General features: G+C 34.8%; 4 protein-coding genes, 1 non-coding gene and 1 pseudogene across 8 annotated transcripts; 1 reads left to right on the top strand and 5 right to left on the bottom strand.

Annotated features, from left to right (window-relative positions):
- LOC104788271 (F-box/LRR-repeat protein At3g60040-like) lies at positions 4,203 to 5,933 on the bottom strand. The gene is made up of 3 exons (XM_019246176.1): positions 4,934 to 5,933; positions 4,706 to 4,849; positions 4,203 to 4,610 (listed from the first exon to the last, which is right to left on the bottom strand). The coding sequence occupies exons 1-3, from the start codon at positions 5,675 to 5,677 to the stop codon at positions 4,359 to 4,361; spliced, it is 1,140 nt and encodes a 379-aa protein (XP_019101721.1). The 5' UTR covers positions 5,678 to 5,933; the 3' UTR covers positions 4,203 to 4,358.
- Positions 6,179 to 7,205, bottom strand: LOC109132955 (annotated as a pseudogene).
- Positions 7,909 to 9,875, bottom strand: LOC104788272 (pentatricopeptide repeat-containing protein At3g60050-like). Of its 3 annotated transcripts, XM_010514005.2 has the most exons (3): positions 9,674 to 9,875; positions 8,922 to 9,571; positions 7,909 to 8,822 (listed from the first exon to the last, which is right to left on the bottom strand). In XM_010514005.2, exons 2-3 carry the CDS (start codon positions 9,532 to 9,534, stop codon positions 8,092 to 8,094), a joined length of 1,344 nt encoding a protein of 447 aa, XP_010512307.1. In that variant the 5' UTR covers positions 9,535 to 9,571; positions 9,674 to 9,875; the 3' UTR covers positions 7,909 to 8,091. The 3 variants fall into 3 exon arrangements, with proteins under 3 accessions (XP_010512307.1, XP_010512306.1, XP_010512304.1); XM_010514004.2 differs by having other exon boundaries at positions 7,909 to 9,566; XM_010514002.2 differs by having other exon boundaries at positions 7,909 to 9,571.
- Positions 10,121 to 13,439, bottom strand: LOC104788273 (major facilitator superfamily domain-containing protein 12-like). 2 transcript variants are annotated; one of them, XM_010514007.2, is made up of 13 exons: positions 13,007 to 13,439; positions 12,650 to 12,820; positions 12,491 to 12,560; positions 12,197 to 12,393; positions 12,013 to 12,088; positions 11,848 to 11,931; positions 11,670 to 11,749; positions 11,448 to 11,574; positions 11,306 to 11,365; positions 11,189 to 11,239; positions 10,934 to 11,092; positions 10,705 to 10,837; positions 10,121 to 10,609 (listed from the first exon to the last, which is right to left on the bottom strand). In XM_010514007.2, the coding sequence occupies exons 2-13, from the start codon at positions 12,802 to 12,804 to the stop codon at positions 10,428 to 10,430; spliced, it is 1,374 nt and encodes a 457-aa protein (XP_010512309.1). In that variant the 5' UTR covers positions 12,805 to 12,820; positions 13,007 to 13,439; the 3' UTR covers positions 10,121 to 10,427. The 2 variants fall into 2 exon arrangements, with proteins under 2 accessions (XP_010512309.1, XP_010512308.1); XM_010514006.2 differs by having other exon boundaries at positions 12,650 to 12,879; positions 13,007 to 13,438.
- On the bottom strand, positions 13,809 to 13,890 carry TRNAS-GCU. Its single transcript has one exon. It is a non-coding gene; the product is annotated as a tRNA-Ser (tRNA).
- On the top strand, positions 14,335 to 15,845 carry LOC104788274 (probable E3 ubiquitin-protein ligase RHC1A). The gene is made up of 2 exons (XM_010514009.2): positions 14,335 to 15,531; positions 15,637 to 15,845. Exons 1-2 carry the CDS (start codon positions 14,603 to 14,605, stop codon positions 15,734 to 15,736), a joined length of 1,029 nt encoding a protein of 342 aa, XP_010512311.1. The 5' UTR covers positions 14,335 to 14,602; the 3' UTR covers positions 15,737 to 15,845.

The raw sequence follows: 20,417 nt of genomic DNA on the forward strand, positions 1-20,417 counted from the left end.
CGAATACATTTGCGTACCCAAAAATCCAAACTTTATTGCTCAAAAATCCAAATTAGGAAAGGGGGATTTGATATGATTCACACTTACTCCTGAAATCGAAGCTGATCCTCAGGAACGTTATCGATGAGATTAATTTGATCGTATAGAGAGAAAGCTCGTCTTAGAGATGGCAAAACAATATTTTGCTCCTTCCTCATGCTTCGAAATAATGTCATGTCGGCAATGTCATCTCCGTCTTCTTGTGTAAAACTAGTATTTTTTAGTCGGAGTCTATCGCAGCCGGTTTAAACTTAACTAAACCGGTTTATTTGGTTGTTGGTTTTGAACCACTGATTCTAATCGGTTCACCCTAATCAACTGCAACAATTCTGGTATACTAGCTGAAATTAGTAAATTGGCGATAGAAATATCGGATCTAAACTCGGTTTCGGTTATTGTTTCTTTTTTATGTTTACCAATATAAACCCGAATGTTGTTTAATACAATTTTAGGAATTTAAACCACTTTTAACTCTTAGATTACCTCGGACTGCTTGTTTTACGTTTCTCACTTTGATGCAATGTTTTTTATGTAAGCGATAAGTATCGTTGACGAATAAAGAAAGTAGAAGAAATCTAGTAAAAGCATTCTCTCTGACGGCTGTTGTCGTCTTTGACTGCTAATGTTTGAGAAAGCCACGACTAGACACTTGTCATGAGATAGGGATATATCCTGCAGCATCTCGTGGTGAATGGTGCTGATGTGATGAAATCGATGTGGTACGTTACGTATGTACGATAAATTTGTTAGCAATCAGAGAGGGTGATAGATTAAGACAACAATTTTATCAAAGATAAATAATTGATACAATAAACACTAAGACGACCAATACAAACAAAACGTCAAAGTTGTAAACTATGATTTTTATTATTATTTTGATTCTGATTTTGTCAATCCGCTATTTACCTCATCCAAAACGTCTGATTAACCATTTTAACCGTCCAACTTAGTAGCCTAATACTGACTTTTACTATTAAAAAAAAAAAAAAAAAAAAAAAGANAAAAAACTTAGTAGCCTATAACACAAACTGTAAAATAACACCATCTAGTTTTGGATCATGACCTCTTTGTTTTTTTTTTCCTCCAAAACATAAACTTATATATATTGAATTAACAATATCCTTTACAAAGTTGATCCTGTAGCCACAGAGGCATAAACACATAATCAGAATAACAGGTTGAATTACAACAGCCAAATTTAGCCAAACTATGTGCAGGTGCAGCTCCATTACCCTCTCTTTCTAATAAGATCATATATAACAAACGAAATTCCAACAACTACATATTTTTAACAATAAGGGATGAAAAAAAAAAAAAAAAAACCATAAGGGGATATGAAATCAATAAAATGACGACGGATTCTCTATTCTTTGCAAAACACCAAATGATTGTAAGGATAATCAAACGAGCAACGATTTTTCTCCTCCTCGTCTCTCCTTGATTGGTTCCCCGCCATGAAAGATACAAAGAAGCCCGCAGATTGTACCTCTTGCTCATACAGTGTCTTATTCCCCTCCTCACGTGACTTCTTACATGACATCATCTCCTTGATCACTTCTTCTTTTTTAGTCTCTCTCAAGCAAAATGCATCAGTCATCAGCAAAGATGTGAAAAGGTATCTGATACCAACTCTGGTCTCACCTTCATCTTTGTATTATTGTAGGGAAACGAGTGTTGAAAAAATAGCTAGCACTACCGAACTGATTATGGAAAGTCAAGCCACCAAAAATAAATAAAGCTAGATGATGCAAAATCAAGACATGTGAGCCAAATTGTTACAAAATCAGATTCATGTTGTTGTCTGGCAACGTAACACATAAACCTCTTTGTTTGGATCAGTTGGGTTCAGGACAACAAAGTTGATTACGTTAAGGAAATGTTGGAACTTTTTGTCAAACAAATGGAAACTTCTTGTACTCAGTTCTGGTGACGCAAACGACCACTTGTTTTGCCTAGTTATATGTAACAAACTTCTTCTTCCAGTGTCATGCTATTTTCCTCTTTCTTAACATCTGCTTTAAGCTGTTCAAGGCATTCGAATTTCCCTAGAAAACTCTGTAAATTCTTCATCAGTTCCTCCATAATTCAGAATATGCAACACCTTCACTTGGTTCCATGGCATGGAGACATCGCATGTGTAGCCATTCAGATCCTGAAGACGCATCAATCAAGATGATGTATGTAAGTGATCAACGGCAAGTTCGCGGTATATGTATTTGCTCATAGGGGTTTTGCTTATTGACAGATGAGGGATCTCAAAATTACTAGAAATTTTGTGTAGAAAACAAAGTTGCAAAAGTGTTACTTAAAATGTTGGAAAATATAGTTACATATGTGCCACATACTTATACTAAAAAATTCTTGCAAAAAAGCAATGATTTACTAACATTATTGATTTTTTCTTATAAAATTTGCAAAAAAAAATTGTTAAAAGATAACGGAAATTGCTATAAAAAATCTGTTGTCATTAGCAATAAATTTACAATAAAATTGTGATGTGTATTTATCATTGCAATAATATTGCAAAGGGATGTTGCCAAAATTATGTTGCAAAAACATCATTCTATTGTAGTGAGAGTTTCTTGACAATTGAAGCTCCTACCAGATGTTAGTTAACGCAGACTTCGCTGTTACATGTTATGTTAATTCATTGTCTTGGATGTAATTTGAATGAAACAAAGAAAACTGGAACAAAGTGATTTGAGATTTGTATCAAAGCTAACTCTTCAAGCATGCTTTTGTAAGGTTGATGGTTTGATACAAAAGTTCGACAAGGAATTATTTGGGTTAGATGTCAAAACTCGCAAAGGCCTATATTGTACCAGCCGCCTAAGCAATTATTACATGCCGTGTAGTTGAAGTTCAAGTCAACTCATTTAATCTGATTTTCGTATCGAATCCAGATTTACATGACTTTATTGAAGGTACATAACATATTATTAAATAAAGTAGATAATTTATGTGACTTTGAACTGACACTTGGATGGAAGATATAAATTTCATAATTATTAAAATATTTAATGCCATTTAGTTCTTTAAATATATATTAACATGATTTCTTTTATTGTTATATATTTTACAATATATGTAATGTCATTTAGGCCACATTTTACAAAATATACTTTAGACCACATTAAACCTAGGACCGACCATGGTTCTAAACTTTGACACAACAGAAAAAAAAAATGGCTTTCAACATCAGTGAAACACATAAATGAATAATGAACATTGATTGCACCGAGCCACTTAATCAATTGTAAGCTAGAAGGACATGCTACATAAAAGATTCAAATCATACAAATTTTTACTGGTTTACATATTGAGTCATTCTTTTCAGAAATGTGTTTTTCTTTCTTTTGTTTTCTTTCTCTGACTGCGTTTGTAATGCCTTTACAGAAACCAATGCAATGTAACATAAAGTGATTTCTGCAGTTACAATCACGCCTGCTCAATTCCACCTTCAGTGCCACATGTGGGACTGTAGTCGGAATGCTCGACCTTATTGTAGCTTCGATCATATTGTTCGATCCTTCGTTGAAGAACATAAACAGCGGGCTGCTATGCAGTGCCTGATACATAGAGGGATTCAACAATTACAATGCACCCCACCAAAAAAAATCAGATATTTCTATAACATAGCAGAATCTCAAATTTGCGCCAATGAAGATCACAAGTAATAAACTTCAGCAACCAACTACAAGATTGAGTGGGATTGAAATTGTCAGGAAACAAAAACAAAAAAAAAAACTGTCAGAGACGGCCGCCAAGTAAATAAAGGTTCAAGCTTTTTCATATTTTGGATTGAAACAAATAAAGGGAACGAACAATATAACACCACCACAAAGCAATAGGTGGTGAGCTCAGTATATATCCATAACCGTACGGAAGCTCAAAAGAACACACACTTGCTGTTTGAGCACTACTTGTAAGAACCAGAGGGACCTTCTAAATTAAAGATATAACCAGGGAGATCCACAAAAACAAACGTCACTTTCCACAGTTACAAATCACTTGACAGTACCAAGGTCGACATAGAAAGAGCAAAACCTTGAAAAAGAAAAAAAAAAAAAAACGTTTTTGAATGGATCACCCAGAATGCTCCAACCACAAAATTGAATGGATGCTAAAGAAGCAGACACAGACAGAGAGAACAAATATGTAGATTTGAGCAAGCATACCACATGAACATATATGATAAGCGTAATTACGGATCATTCAGAGAGAGAGAGAGAGAGAAAAAGGACAGAACATTCAAAGACAAATACAAACCCGTAATGGTGACCACCAAAGGGAAATAACAGATACAGAGACTGATAGCGTTATGAATTGACTTTGAACTGGCACTTGGATGGAAGTGAAACTCCAAGAAGCTCCCTTTTGATTTGCAATATGATGCCATCATCCTCTGCAGCGTTTGCAACATCCACTTGAACCAGTTCGAGACACTTGAATTCCCCGAGAAAACTCTTCAACAGTTTCAACTCATCCGCAGTTCCCCGATAACCAAGAATATGCAACACCTTCACTTTGTTCGGAGGCATTGAGACATCCCCAGTGTAACCATTCAGATCCTGAAGAAGCATCAATCAAAAAACATGTATGCAAATGATCAACCACCAAGTCCGTGTTTATATATATGTTCATCGGTTATGCTTATTGAATATACCTTGACGATTAGAGTTTCAAGCTTCGTAGACTGCTTAAGCAGATATGCCAGCAGTTTCCAACCTCTTTTATTCTTACTCCCCACAGATAAATTAACAAGATTGTTGAACACTGGCAGCCCATGTTTACAGTGTAAATAAATCACCTGAAACATACAAACACAGTTCAACAATGTCCAAGGTTTACAATACAAAAGAAAGAAAGAAAGAAGGAAAATGGGAAAGCTTACGTCAACAGAACCAGGAGAAAGATGCAGGGTCTGAACGTTGCTTATCCCTGTAATGAGATCAGTTACATCCAGCCTGTCGACCTTTCTTTCCAGCCAAAGGTCCAGCTTAGCTTCGACAAGGGACTCGAGATTAACTTGCAAATACTCACCCAAGGCACAGTGAGAATACTCAAGGTAGACAAGCTTTGGCAGGTCAAATGACATATAACAAGCACAATCAACATCAAGAGGAGAATCGTAGTAAACGGATAGTCTCTTGACGGTTGGACTCGATATGGTGTGAGGCGTCGCAGAAAAGTTAATGTGATGGACTGATAACTCTTCGAGTACCGGGCAACCAGCAAGAAGCACACAACACAAATCTTCATATTCAAAGAAAACAGTATCGATGAAGAGAAACTTGAGAGATGGAAGTGACACATATGAAGGAAGCTTTCCAAGATAGAGCTGTGTCCCTATTGTCAGCTTAACCAGTGTTTTGCTTGCGAAGAGCAGAGGGGGCAGGAAGTGTATACCCCGATCTTTTATCCTTAAGTCCATTTCCAAAACACCGCGCCCTACCACATTGGATATCCAGCGGCCCACACAAGCTTTCTGACGCTCATCATCCTTGCCAACGTGACATTTTAGGGAGAATTTCTTGATCGGGTAATCACATTGCAAAGCTAATGTTCGATCAATCATATTCTTGAATCCCTCCGTGAACACATAACTAGTTTGTTTATCAATACCGTGGGCGCGCATAAAGTTCTCGAAGGCCTCCGGATACCTTGGTTGTTGAGCCTCTTGGGCTAGCAGGGAGAAAGAATCATCAAACTAGAGATTATCCACCAGTCGAAAGATATACCTCCACTTTTTGGAGAGAAGAGATGTTGAAACGGCCTGTTTTGTCGGAAGAAATGACAAGATCTTTCCCAGAACCTCGTCAGGGAGCCAGCTGATTACATCTCTCGAGCAGGTTGTCTCAAACCTTTTGGCATCCATAGAGATAAGTAAAAGTGCCTGAAAACATGATGTGATTCAACTGCTTAACTAACCACAAAGATTTGAGCAATCAACTACATGATGTAAGCGGGATTGGCAATGTTAGCAGGAAACAATAATTGAAATTAAAATTGGCCAAAGACGGCAAAGAAACTAAAGGTTCAAGCTTTTTCATTTCTTTTCTGGATTGAATTCTAAGTAAAGGTTCAAGCTTTGAGACTGGAGTTGAAGTAAACGAATAATAGAACACACAAAAAGCGATTAGTGGGTAGACTCAGACACACTCAGTCTATCTAAAACCACATGGAAGCTCAAAGAACACTTGCAACTCTTACGAACCAGAGGAGGGGACAGAACAAATGTCAGTTTTCCACATTATGAAATCACATGAGATGGTAGACATAGAAGACCGAAGAAGCTTTTTGTTTTGCGGGCTGAATTAATTAAAGGTGCAAATAGATACGAACCTGACGATGGAGAAGGNAATGACATATAACAAGCACAATCAACATCAAGAGGAGAATCGTAGTAAACGGATAGTCTCTTGACGGTTGGACTCGATATGGTGTGAGGCGTCGCAGAAAAGTTAATGTGATGGACTGATAACTCTTCGAGTACCGGGCAACCAGCAAGAAGCACACAACACAAATCTTCATATTCAAAGAAAACAGTATCGATGAAGAGAAACTTGAGAGATGGAAGTGACACATATGAAGGAAGCTTTCCAAGATAGAGCTGTGTCCCTATTGTCAGCTTAACCAGTGTTTTGCTTGCGAAGAGCAGAGGGGGCAGGAAGTGTATACCCCGATCTTTTATCCTTAAGTCCATTTCCAAAACACCGCGCCCTACCACATTGGATATCCAGCGGCCCACACAAGCTTTCTGACGCTCATCATCCTTGCCAACGTGACATTTTAGGGAGAATTTCTTGATCGGGTAATCACATTGCAAAGCTAATGTTCGATCAATCATATTCTTGAATCCCTCCGTGAACACATAACTAGTTTGTTTATCAATACCGTGGGCGCGCATAAAGTTCTCGAAGGCCTCCGGATACCTTGGTTGTTGAGCCTCTTGGGCTAGCAGGGAGAAAGAATCATCAAACTAGAGATTATCCACCAGTCGAAAGATATACCTCCACTTTTTGGAGAGAAGAGATGTTGAAACGGCCTGTTTTGTCGGAAGAAATGACAAGATCTTTCCCAGAACCTCGTCAGGGAGCCAGCTGATTACATCTCTCGAGCAGGTTGTCTCAAACCTTTTGGCATCCATAGAGATAAGTAAAAGTGCCTGAAAACATGATGTGATTCAACTGCTTAACTAACCACAAAGATTTGAGCAATCAACTACATGATGTAAGCGGGATTGGCAATGTTAGCAGGAAACAATAATTGAAATTAAAATTGGCCAAAGACGGCAAAGAAACTAAAGGTTCAAGCTTTTTCATTTCTTTTCTGGATTGAATTCTAAGTAAAGGTTCAAGCTTTGAGACTGGAGTTGAAGTAAACGAATAATAGAACACACAAAAAGCGATTAGTGGGTAGACTCAGACACACTCAGTCTATCTAAAACCACATGGAAGCTCAAAGAACACTTGCAACTCTTACGAACCAGAGGAGGGGACAGAACAAATGTCAGTTTTCCACATTATGAAATCACATGAGATGGTAGACATAGAAGACCGAAGAAGCTTTTTGTTTTGCGGGCTGAATTAATTAAAGGTGCAAATAGATACGAACCTGACGATGGAGAAGGGAGAAAGCAGTTCCAGAGAATGATGCCGTTGGTCGTCTTCACGATTCCAAATTAGATCAAGGGACTTTTAGGTTTATCTACAGAGAGAGAGAATGGAATTTATCGTGTAGGTTGAGGTAATCAATGCGAGCCAATACGATAATAGAGTTTCGTGTTACTTGCTTAGCCTTTTTCTTTCTTTTGGGTTATATTCAATATTTGCTTCAGAGAGAGACCCCTCAAGTCCGATGAATGAGTAAGATACCAAAACTTTTGATGGCGGCGATGTTCTTTTATTTTTCCTCTTTTTTTTCCTTCTATAATTCTTGGAAAACAACATGAATTTAGGTTACAAGAATTGGTAAAGAAGAGATCAATCAAACAAAACCTAAATTAACAACAACAAAAAGGAAACAAAAGAAAAGAAAAAAAAAACCCTATCATCTCCTATATTTCATCATCTTTGGAACTAAATGAACATAATGTCCTTTCTTCACCATCTCTCTTATTACCTTGCGAGCCTCTGTAAGCTTCCCTGCTTTTCTTAAATAGCTCACCAATGTACTATACACTACGAAATTCGGGTTACACCCTCTAGATTCCATTTCTTTGAGCAACCAACACGCTTCTCTGAACTCTCCCGCCATACACAACCCCCTAATCATCGAGTTGTACGTGAATACATTCGGTAATTGCCCTTTTACCGTCATCTCTCTAAACATATCCTTTGCCTTCTCTAGCTCCCCGCATACGACATACCCTGTTATCATCACGGTGTAACAAACAACATCCGGTGCGCACCCGGCTTTCACCATCTCATCTAGAAAGTACTTGCACGCTTCCATATTCCCTGCACGGCTCAGACCGTCTATCAAAGTGGTGAAATGGAGGACGCTCGGGTCGATTCCTACTTCCTTCATATGGTTCAACGTAGTCAGAGCAGCCAGCGGTTTATTTCCTCTCCCCAAAATGTGCAGCAAAATGTTGTACGTGTAGCAATCCAGAGACAAACCATCTCGAGCCATCTCATCAAACAGCTTGTCGAACCGATCCATTTTCCCTAACCTATAGTTGGTCCACAAGAGAATGTTGTAAGTTAGAACATCAGGCGAGAACCCGTCTTCTAACATCTGCTCGTAAACCCACTCAATCAATTTATACTGTTTTACACCTAGCAAAGAATTCAAAATCGCGTTATAAGAGTGTTTGAAAGGTCGGTAATTGAAAGTCTTGCACTTTATGAACTGCACAACAGCTTGTTTCGCCAAACCTGCTTCACCGCAACTACAAATCAACAGATTAAACGTCCTAGCTGTTGTCGGGAGCCCGTCTTGAACCATCTCATCAACTAATCTCCACATTGCCTTATACTCACCACACTCTGCAAATATCTTCATAAGCAAATGATAAGAATTCACTGTGTGCCTGAAACAACCTTGCTCACCAGACCACACGAAGAATCTATAAGCTAGTTTGGCACATCTGGTCTTATTATTATCATAACTCAAGTTCCTTAAGAACCCTACAAGAACCTCCCTCACTAAAAGCCCTGAGACTCTAACATTAAGCTCATCTAAAGCTGACTTTGTATCGAATCCAGCAGATTCATCTTGCTTTAATGTCTCGAGAACACGAGACGCACCAAGCTTGGCACTATCCAAAAACCTACACCGAACAGAGATCTCTTCTCGATGGATGATGCTTTGGAGCTCACTGATACTAGTACTGGCTTCCTCAACAAATCCACAATCCAAATCTAAATCAGTGAAACCAATATGAGTTTCATCACTACCCAAGTTACCATTGCAGAATTTTCTGGAGCTGAAGAGAAAGCGATAAGCTTTACGAACTACATTTGTGCCAAAAACTAGTGCCAAGTTCATATCTGATCTCAATCCCCATTATTCTCTGCGATCTTTCCTTCAAAAATAAATCAAAAATCAAAAATTTGCTTCAGTTTCCAATTTCGATGTGATCCACATTCAAAGACATATATGTTTATACTGTGTTTCTTCTTATTACCTGGATAGTCAGATTAGCAGAAGACAAAAATGCTTATCTTGCTCGTCGAGAAGGCGGCCTTATCGAATTCATCGATGACGATGGCTCCAGGTCCGAATCTGAGACTGCGACTGACTGCACAATCCCCAAAAATTAGGGTTTCTAGCCGAAGAAGAAGAAGAAGACTTACAGTAGTGAAAAAAAAAAGAGTAAAAGGAAGAAAAAAAAAAAAGGTTTTAGTTTTTTTTAGATAAGTTTTAAAATTATATTATTTGGTAGTCTATGTCCGACTCGACCCGACCCACCCGACCCGATTATGGCTTATTTTATAATAAGCCCAAAACATAATGGATTTTATGGGCCTCATCTGGTTAACAAAACCCGGTAAGTGATGTTCCATTCTTTCTGGTATAAGTGATTTGTGTTCACACTTCACACTTTCAAAATTTCAACTTGTAGTTGACAGTATGATGATCTATGTCCTTATGAAGTTACCAATATAAAACATCTTTGTGAATATTACAATGGTAAGAAAAACCAAATAAATCAAACTGCAGATCCCAGACTTAGATTCATGTTTTCTTCAGATACAAGTAATTGATGTCACACTCACACTGTGATCTCTATCCCCCTATGTACAAAATCGTCGTCTAAAGAATCTGCCAATCTGGTAAATTCCGTGTATAGTAAAAGAGATTAGTGGACCTGAAAATCAAACATGTTCAAAAGAAACAATCAACGCATTTTAGTGTTTGAACCGCAAATGACCATTTCCTCATTCTAGTAACGGCTCACGCAGGGGTTTCGATAGTGATCCATCAGCACCAAGCTCCATAAAGAACGTTACAGTAACACCAACAAACGAGCAAAACGCTGGCACAAGACCTAAACCGTATCTTGTAACCGAAAGGTAAGCACTTTGTTGGTGGTTGTTTAGTTGAGTTCTTGGTGAAGTACCTGTCACACCAAAAAACAGTTTCATCAAAACCACAAAAACGCTGAGAAATGATCAGTTTAAGTGGTTTATTTGGCTTTGATTAAGTGAAACTTACTTTGGTGTGACTGAAGAACATATAGAGCAAGCCCACAAGACATCTTGTCTAAGAAGCTTAACGAACCACAGACAAATGCGCATCCACCGACTTCTGCACCAATCAACACACTCTGCATACTGATTGCTGTAACCTGTGGAATTGTATAGTTCGATGAATTTAAACTAGACATAATACAAACATGGTTTATAAGTGACAGTGATATCAATCAAAGTAGAGAACGTTATACCATCATCAATGCGTTCGCGATGCCAATAAAGACGGATATAGCATACATGAAAAAACTTATGTTTCTAGGCAATAGAAGAATTGCTGCACCGCAGAATATCCAAATAACACCACCAGCTGTATAATACGCCTTTAAGCGTCTCCCATTCCATGGAATCTCCTAACATATTTACACATGTACAAAGAATAGTTGTAATTCCATAACCGAAACAGAGGAAAAGAGAAGCTTTTAGACATATGTATGAGAATTTTAAACCTGAAGCAGAACCGATACAACAAAGCTGCAGATATATATAATTGCAGGAACCTGAATAATATAACATTCGATCAGCGTACTTATACAAAACTGAAATGATCTTAATGAATGCATTACCAAAGCTTTAGCGGATTGATCCATTTGCAAATCATCAATAACGAAGAATGCAAGATAAGCCTGAGAAGGAAGGAATGCAACATTGGTGTGTGAATTAGCAATATGAACATAAAGAGAAGCAAGAAAGAAAGTAGAAAGAGACCTGAGAAACATTCAATACAAGTCGAGTGAGGAGGTAAACCATAGCGACTTGATAGTATAGAAGTTTCCGGAACCAATACACCCACGGTATTCTCACACGGCTAGTTTCTTTCAAATCTAGCCTAAGCCTTTAATCATCAAAACGCATATAACATTCATATAACTATACAAATTTCTTGTTAAAATAAAATATAAAATTGGAGTATTGAGGATATATACATACCTTGGCTCTTTTGTCCCCATAAGAAATATGATAACAAAACAGCATCCAATTGAGATAGATGAATTTGCAATCCAGCGATACTGCAGAGATACAGAGAAAGCAAGCAATCAATAATATTGAAACACACTTACTCAAAATATAAACATAATGGAGAAGTCAACAACACAAAGTATGAAACCTGTGTTTCGGTATCTTCTTTCGAACCAGCCTTAATAACACCGAATACTACTAAAGCAATCGCATATAAGCCAAGGTTAGAAACCTGAAAAAGCAAAACCATTGTTAAAAATCACATAAAGAAGCATAGTTGGTACCAAACCAAGATCATGAGAAAGAGCTTGACCATAGTAAACGCGTTACGACAGCTTGTTAAAGCTACTCTGCTTGTTGAGTTCAATGAAATGCAATTAACCATAGCCCTGTAGAGTAGATTAAGCAGCCACACAGTCACACAACATGCTAAAAGGTGAAGTAAAAGAGATGAGATTACATATGGCTAAAAGGTGAAGTAAAAGAGATGAGATTACATATGGGAAACTTGAGTAGCAGCCCATCCTATGTTAAATATAGCAGCAAACATGCTGTAGGAGAAGGTTTCGAGGGTTAAAGAGTCGTTATGAAGGATTGAACAAGGCAGACAACCTCCAAAAACCGAGGAAAAAGAGATTGCAACTAGTAATGATCCTGCAGCATGCCAAATTTTGAAATGCCCAAACCTATCTATCTGTGATATAACAGAAGATCAAATTGTTAGTTTACCTTACCACCAAATTAGAAACAATAAGCTTTAAGGCTGAATCAGAGACAGAGAAGTAGAGTACCAATTCACCAGTGAAGATAGTAGCAAACCCATCAGCAACTTGGCCAGAAAGCATAACAATGGCTGCATCTCTACAGAAGGGACAACAAAACAAAAACTCAGATTACAATTGAACTACTACAAAATTCAGAATCACAAGAAAATTTTTAAAAAAATTCACCTAGGGGAGAGACCAATTTGTGTCAAGAAAAGGAGGAGGTAAGTGAACCAACAAGAAGCAGTAATGTCATTAAGCATATGTCCAACTCCATAGAAGAAGACAGACCATCTTCCAATGGGTTTTGTGAATGGATCCTCTTCACTCCTTCCGGTCATTTTCTCTCAACAGCTTCTAAAAATTATAAAGTGAGGATTTTTTTAATCAATCTTGGTCGGTCTGCAACAAAAACCCTAAATTGGAGGAGAAAAAAAAAAATAGAAACTTTCAGACCTCGAAAACAGAGGAATGGGTAAATTTCAAACCCATGAACAGAAAAAAAAAAACAAAATAATTATAAAGGATTGAGCTTTCTCGTACCTTGAATCCTTGTGATGAGAAATTGGTTGATAAGGATCCTCAAACGCAATCAAACTTTCCCCAAAAGGAGGGGAAAAAAGTGGAGTAAAGAAGACAAATCCTAGAAGAAACTTGTTTCATTTTGAACACTCTCTCCACTAACTAACTTAACCTTTCTTCCAACGTCATTATGTGCTCATAGGACCTTTTCTTTTTTTTTGGTTGAAATCTTAGGAAAACAAAAAAATATTAGTACTATAAAATCTTGGAAACTGGAAGTAGAAAAATCAATAAAAAGAAAATGTTGAAGTGATCAGACAGGGAAAATCATGCGGTCATGTCTGGTTTATTGCCAGATTTAGTTATGGCTGAATTTTGGAATTTTGCTTGTAAAAAGGGATCAGTTAATGGATAGGATCTTTTTTTGGAATGGATAGGATCTTGATAGCAATTTGTCAGAGATTCTTTTTTTTTCTTTTGTTTTTAAGTTAGATATTTTTTTGCTGGAATCTCTCTATGAAAGGTACTTGTAAATTTCTTGCCCGTACTTGCTACGTAAATTTTGAGACGGTGATTTTGAATTTTTTTATTTCTTTTTAAGTTATCTTTTTCTCTCTTTTTTTTTTCCTTGATTTATTGCTTTACAGGTTTTACACGAGAATGCACGTTGCAGCAGCAGCATTTAAACGCCACCGAATGAACTAGGAAGAGTCAAGAGACAATTTGACCTTTTACCACACACAAAAAAAAAAGAGTCAAGAGACGCATGCGCAAACAAGTGCTCCCACAAAAAAAAAAAATAAAGGATAAAAAAAAAAGAATTCGTCGCCTGAGAGATTCGAACTCTCGCGGGGAGACCCCATGTACTTAGCAGGCACACGCCTTAACCACTCGGCCAAAGCGACTTTTTGATAATGTTTTCGTCATAAACTATTTCATTGACTTTTTTTTAACCTGCAAATATTACGGGGAAAAAAATGTGATATCTCTCACATTTGATATTTCCCATAATATCAATACTAACCAAACGTTGTTCTTGTTCGTTTCGATGTTACAATGACAATGACCTACTATATATAAGAATTTTACGATATTAAATTTATAATAACAGCAGCTAAAAAACAATACGACAATTCATTATTTGTCACCATAGCCGACCATTGTCAAAAAAAAAAAACAAATTGGTGATTCTCTTGATCTAATAAAAATAAACTCTTTTTTTTTTTTTTGTGAACTACAAGACATTTTAGACTTCTATATTTGAAAGAATGAAGGTATCATTCACACACACATATATTGTTTTAGTAGGATATGTGAGTAATCTAACCAAATTATTATTAGTTTATGACACGACCAGAAGACCTAAGAAACATAGACCCACTACCAAACCTTGCGAATAAAGCCAAGTAAATGGTACTGGTAGGCCCATTCTTTACAAATTTAATAATCTAAAAAAAAGTCCAAAAACAATAATTAGAAAAAAAAAGGCCTTTGTAGGAATTGAAATTGAAACCAATCATAAACCCATTATCACTAGTACTACTCAACCACAACCACTATCATTTGTTTTCTCCTTTTCCTCTTTCTCTCTCGCAATCGCAACCACCCACTTCTCCAATGTCGTCTTCCACCACCGTCCACGGCGAGCCTGAACGACGAACATACTGGTGTCACGAATGCGACATGAGTTTATCCCTCCTCTCTTCCTCCGACTCCGACTCCGATTCATCTCCTCTCTTATGTCCACAGTGCGGTCTCGATTTCCTCGAACGTATAGATCACGATTCTTCTTCTTCTTCTAATCTCTTTGACGTCACCATCGGCGATTTCGAAGAAGAAGGTGATGACGACGGAGATAACGATAACGACGACGACGAAGAGGACGAAGAAGATTGGTGTTTCGTCGATCCAACTGTTAATTCCGATGACAATTTCCTCCTCGATAGTCCTTACCTTCACCGTCTCCTCCGTCACCTCGCTTCCGATAACTCTGGATCATCCTCCTCCTCCTCTTCCTCTTCCTCTTCGTCGTTGCTGAGATCTTCAGATATCGATTCGATTCCTACGATTCAGATCTCGTCTTCTATGCTCTGTTCCACCGACGGTTCAGATCCCGGTTTACTCTGCGCCGTCTGCAAGGATGATTTCGTCGTCGGTGAATCTGCTCGGAGGTTGCCTTGTAGTCATATTTATCACTCTGGCTGCATCGTTCCTTGGCTCTCGGATCATAACTCGTGTCCGCTTTGTCGGTTCGAGCTACCTACGGCGACTACCAAGGTTGTTGGTTCAGAGAGGATCAGGTTGTCGGATCTTGCTACGATTACAGGTGATGGTGATGATGTGGAGGACGATTGGCTTGGGATTAGAAACGCGTTGAGGAGACTGGCTCGTCGTCATGAGCAGATGAGATTGGGTGTGGGGGAGATGGAGAGGAATCTTGCTCGGACTGTTTCTGGTCTTGGGATTGGTATGAGAAGAGAAGAGATCCTCCAACTCCAAAGTGGTGGTGATGAGAGAAGCAACTCCACCACGACGACGACGCCATTGTAAGAACAGAACCTAAAAAGGTTTAGGACATCAAAATAAAACGAGTTGTGTTTTTTTTTTTTTTTTTTTAATTCTCAGCTCTTTGTTTATTTACTTTTTTACAGATTCGGCTTTGAGTTATATATCACAGAGACAAGAGTTGTTGCTTGTTTTTTTTTTTTAATGTTGATGCTTTTAGTCAAATCGTACATTTCTTTGCTTTGATCTTAGATGAATCATCATCTACTTGGATGCAATAATAAATTGATGAAACGTTACACTGTAATGATTGTTCAACGTTTTCATTTCTCGAATGGAATATTATTTAACCGCCGAGGTTATGACTAATTTCAGATTAAACAAGAGCAGAAAAAAAACAAATTTGGGCTGTGAGTCTTGAGGACTGTCAATAAAATCCTTGTATCAGTCGAGAACATCTAATTGTACGAATTATGAAATGATTAAACATAAGTCACTACTAACAATTTTCTGCTCTTTTAATTTAGGTTTATGATCAAATAATATTATAATTTGATCTTCATCTTAATAGTTTTAGGTAGCCACAACAATCACACTAAATAAATAATACCAACTACACAGCGAAAAAGATTCGTACTGAAAGTTAAGGATTTGAGTGAAACTGAAATGCATCCAAAGAAATTTGGATCAACGGTTGTACGTTGTGGTGTATGATTCATTACATGTACTATTGTACTATAGGACTATAAGGGGGAGATTTGTTTCTCTGGTATAAGAAGATTAAGTCAACAATCCCGCGTATCAACTTTAATTAATGGCTGAAACAATAAGTATCTTACAGCTAACACGCTTACAAATGTCAATCCGTTTAAACTTTTATATTATAATCGAAACACGAGAATGTCAAAACTATGTTCTATTTTTAGGAATTAAAATAGTTACATTTGACCTTTAAATCAGTTGATGCAACATTCAAGTAGTGAACAAACAAACTAAAAAAACTCGATTTGATGTAGGTATAATAATTCTTTTTACTACTAGTTTGGATAACCACATTGTTTGACCTCTCCGTATGATTACTGGCCACTGTTTCGGATAATTAAATCTAATCAGTAACTAAAACAGACAAAAAAGCCTTCCACGTGCGCTGTTATATCACATATCACGTCCGACGAGTTTTCTTATTTTCGTATTGTATGATTTATATGTAATCTTTATGTAAACTTCTAATATCAACCAAAAACTTAAGTTATAAATAATTAATAATTAATAAATAAACGATGTTTTAGTGTAGACAAGAAACTACCTTAACCAAGAAGAATGCTTTTTATTTATTTAATATATCTACAAAAAAATATATATTTTATTATATAAACCTTAGTTTTTAAAGTTAGTAATTCATATAATCGCGACATGTGTCAAGTATATCAATACTATTTTGAAATGTGTGAAAAGAAAATTTATTTAATAATTATAGAAAATTAAAAATCCTAAAAAAGAAAAAGATTACAATTAATATTTTTAAAAGTATATAAAACCAAATGTTATCTATTATATCACTAATTCTAATAGGAAAGTTATCTATTAAATTGGTTAATCTCAAGAGGAAAATATGTGCAATTAATAAGAAAAATATTTTGAATTTAATTGCAATTATTATTTATTATAATCATATAGTAAAATAAATTTATACAGAAAATGATTAAAGTATGAAAAGATTTAATGTGTTAAAATTAGTGATTAACATAATGTAAGAAAAATAAGATAATAAAAATAAGAAATTAATGTAATTTTCTAAAGTTTTTAAATCAGTGAATGATTTGATAGCGTATTTAATATTATGTCATTATATAAACCTTAGTTTTCAAAGTTAGTAACTCATGTGATCGTGACACGTGTAAATTTAACAATTAAAGATTTGGTCATGTGTTATACAAAAAATTTGTTTCAACATATTTGTAAATAATAAGAAATTAAAAATTTAAACAATTTAATAAATATAAAAAGATAGTTCATATATGTATATTAAAAAAAATCTAATTTTAAATTACTAATTCTATAAGAAAAAGAATTTAGAAAATTATACAATTACTTACTATAATACCATAATTAGATTAATTATACTGTCAATTATGAATCCTAAAAGAAAAAGATTGTAGATACTCACTTTTACATAAACATATAATTTTCTCATAATAACGTCTTTGAATTTTTGATTAATTTATGATAATATTGGACAAATAGTAAAGCTATTACTTATGAGATTACAAAATATGAAACAAATATATTTAACATATTGTTGCTTTTTCAAATATGAGATAAAATTAGTTTTCAGTTTTTTTTTTTTGAGAATTATGTTTAATTAATTTTTAGTTTTTATAAAATATTAAGTAAGGTATAAATTTGATACAATGCAAATTTTTTTGATATAAAAATTATAAATGTTACTCATTGGGATGGAGTGCATAGAATTAAAATATAATTTTATTATCATGTAATAATATACAAAGATATTGTAATGTGTGAAATCTAAATTCAGTTTTTTTTTAAAAAATCAAATGAAATAAAAGTAAAATTTTGAATACAACTTACACGTTTACATATTTTTCTTATATCCGCATTAATATGCGGGCCTAATCTAGTATATATATATATATATGTTCTGAGTTTGATTCAAATATTTCAGTTTGTACCGTTTAAATAAAATTTAGTCCAAGTTCAGGATGATGATCAATTTCTGGTTCAATTCATATTACAGATAAACGGAAAACTATATATTTACCTCATGTCCTTCGGTGACTTCAGCTGCAGCCCCAGAATTGGTAGTCCGTTCACCTGAAAGACCGTTCTCCGTATCGGAATGGTCACCTCCGGACATTCCAAACTTACCACTCGCTAACTCCATCTTCACTTTTGGCTGTGTTTGGAAGATTTTTTGGTATTTTTTGTATTATATTTCGTTCAAAAGTTATCTATTATATCATTAATTCTAATTTGAAAGTTATATATTAAATTACTAATTTTAATAGGAAAATATGTGCAATTAATAAGGAAAATATTTGAAATTTAATTGCAATTATTATTTATTATAATCATATAGTAAAAATAAATTTATACAGAAAAGTGATTAAAATATGAAAATGTTTAATGTGTTCAAATTAGTGATTAACATAATGTAAAAATAAGATAATCAAAATAAGAAATTAATGTAATTTTCTTAATTTTTTCAATCAGTGAATGATTTAATAACATATTCAATATTATGTCATTATATAAAACTTGATTTTCAAAGTTGGTAACTCATGTGACCGCAACACATGTAAATTTAACAATTAAAGATTTTGTCATGTATTATACAAAAACTTTGTTTTAACATATTTGTAAATTATCATTAAAAATTTAAACAATTTAATAAATATAAAAAGATAGTTCATATATGTATATAAAAATAATACTAATTCTAATTTTAAATTACTAATTCGATAAAAAATAATTAAAAAAATTATACAATTAATTACTATAATACCATAATTAGATAAATTATACTCTCAATTTTTTTTTTAAAAGGATTGTAGATACTTACCTTTACATAAACAAATAATTTTCTCATAGTAACGTCTTTGAATTTTTGATTAATTTATGATAATGTTGGACAAGTAGTAAAACTAATACTTATGAGATTACAAAATATTAAACAAATATATTTAAGATATCGTTACTTTTTCAAATATGAGATAAAATTAGTCTTCAGTTTTTTTTTTGAGAATTATGTTTTATTAATTTTTAGTTTTTATAAAATATTAAGTAAGGTATAAATTTGATACAATGCAAATTTTTTTGATATGAAAATTAATAATGTTACTCGTTAGGATGGAATGCATAGAATTAAAATCTAATTTTATTATCATGTAATAATATACAAAAAATTGTATTGCAAGATGGAGTGTGTGAACTCTAAATTCGGATTTTTAATAAAATCAAATGAAATAAAAGTAATTATTTGAGTACAACTTACAATTTCATATATTTTTCTTATATCCGCGTTAATATACGGGCCTAATGTAGCTGGATGTATAAAACTAGAAGAAACCCAATTTTCAGAAGCCATGTAAAGATTAAATATGCCGACATTTTAACAAATTTGTAAATAAACACAAAGTCAAATTCGCATCCAAAGCTAAAGTCAACCCCACATAGTCATTAAATAAAACATTGCTCACGCCAGCTGCTCGTATGTATGTTTTTACTTTCTTTTTTTTATATGTAGCCAATGATTTTATATATATCAGTTGGAAAATTAGAAAGAAAAAAAAAACATTTTATTCTGATTGCGTAAAAGAAACAGATCATTCTCTTGGAAATTTACAGTTTATTTAAATCAAGTTGTTTGTTATTTGTGTAATGGTGGGCAGGTACAAAGCTATTTCGTCCTATATTTCTTATTACTTTCATATTCAGTTTGTTCTTAAACAAATGCTTTTTTTATTAATGTTTTTGACCAACCAACAACAATATTGTATTTAATTACATACTTTATTATCATATTCACATTTTGTTTCTTTGTGTATATATAGAGACATATAATCCACAACATGTGCATATTATTTCTTGAAACAAAACAAGAAACCTCAATCCAAAAACAACAACAAAAAACCAAATCTTCTTTCCTTTTTCGATTAAATGGTGAGAAATTCAATGAAGCCTGAGTACGATCTAGATCATCTTCCTCATCAAAGCTTTTACGGAGATTATTCAAAAACTTTGGTTCCCATGAACAAGAACTCCCAAATAATAACCAAGATCAAGCCTAAGATCCGTATCATCCATATATTTGCACCAGAGATCATCAACACCGATGTCAAGAACTTCCGTACACTCGTCCAAAGTCTGACCGGCAAACCGGAGATTACCAAAACCCGTTCTAAGA

Source organism: Camelina sativa, chromosome 5 (assembly GCF_000633955.1).
Source record: "Camelina sativa cultivar DH55 chromosome 5, Cs, whole genome shotgun sequence".
NCBI classification, from domain to species: domain Eukaryota; kingdom Viridiplantae; phylum Streptophyta; class Magnoliopsida; order Brassicales; family Brassicaceae; genus Camelina; species Camelina sativa.

Coding starts and splice junctions, on each gene's coding strand:
- LOC104788271 (XM_019246176.1), bottom strand. CDS start 5,677: ATGCGCGCCCACGGTATTGATAAACAAACTAGTTATGTGTTCACGGAG. Junction 4,850..4,933: donor TTTCTCCTGGTTCTGTTGAC/GTAAGCTTTCCC, acceptor TGTATGTTTCAG/GTGATTTATTTACACTGTAA. Junction 4,611..4,705: donor TTGAAACTCTAATCGTCAAG/GTATATTCAATA, acceptor ATGCTTCTTCAG/GATCTGAATGGTTACACTGG.
- LOC104788273 (XM_010514007.2), bottom strand. CDS start 12,804: ATGACCGGAAGGAGTGAAGAGGATCCATTCACAAAACCCATTGGAAGA. Junction 11,932..12,012: donor GTCGTAACGCGTTTACTATG/GTCAAGCTCTTT, acceptor TTGCTTTTTCAG/GTTTCTAACCTTGGCTTATA. Junction 11,366..11,447: donor TTGTATTGAATGTTTCTCAG/GTCTCTTTCTAC, acceptor CTTCCTTCTCAG/GCTTATCTTGCATTCTTCGT.
- LOC104788274 (XM_010514009.2), top strand. CDS start 14,603: ATGTCGTCTTCCACCACCGTCCACGGCGAGCCTGAACGACGAACATAC. Junction 15,532..15,636: donor ACCACGACGACGACGCCATT/GTAAGAACAGAA, acceptor ACTTTTTTACAG/ATTCGGCTTTGAGTTATATA.
- LOC104788272 (XM_010514004.2), bottom strand. CDS start 9,534: ATGAACTTGGCACTAGTTTTTGGCACAAATGTAGTTCGTAAAGCTTAT.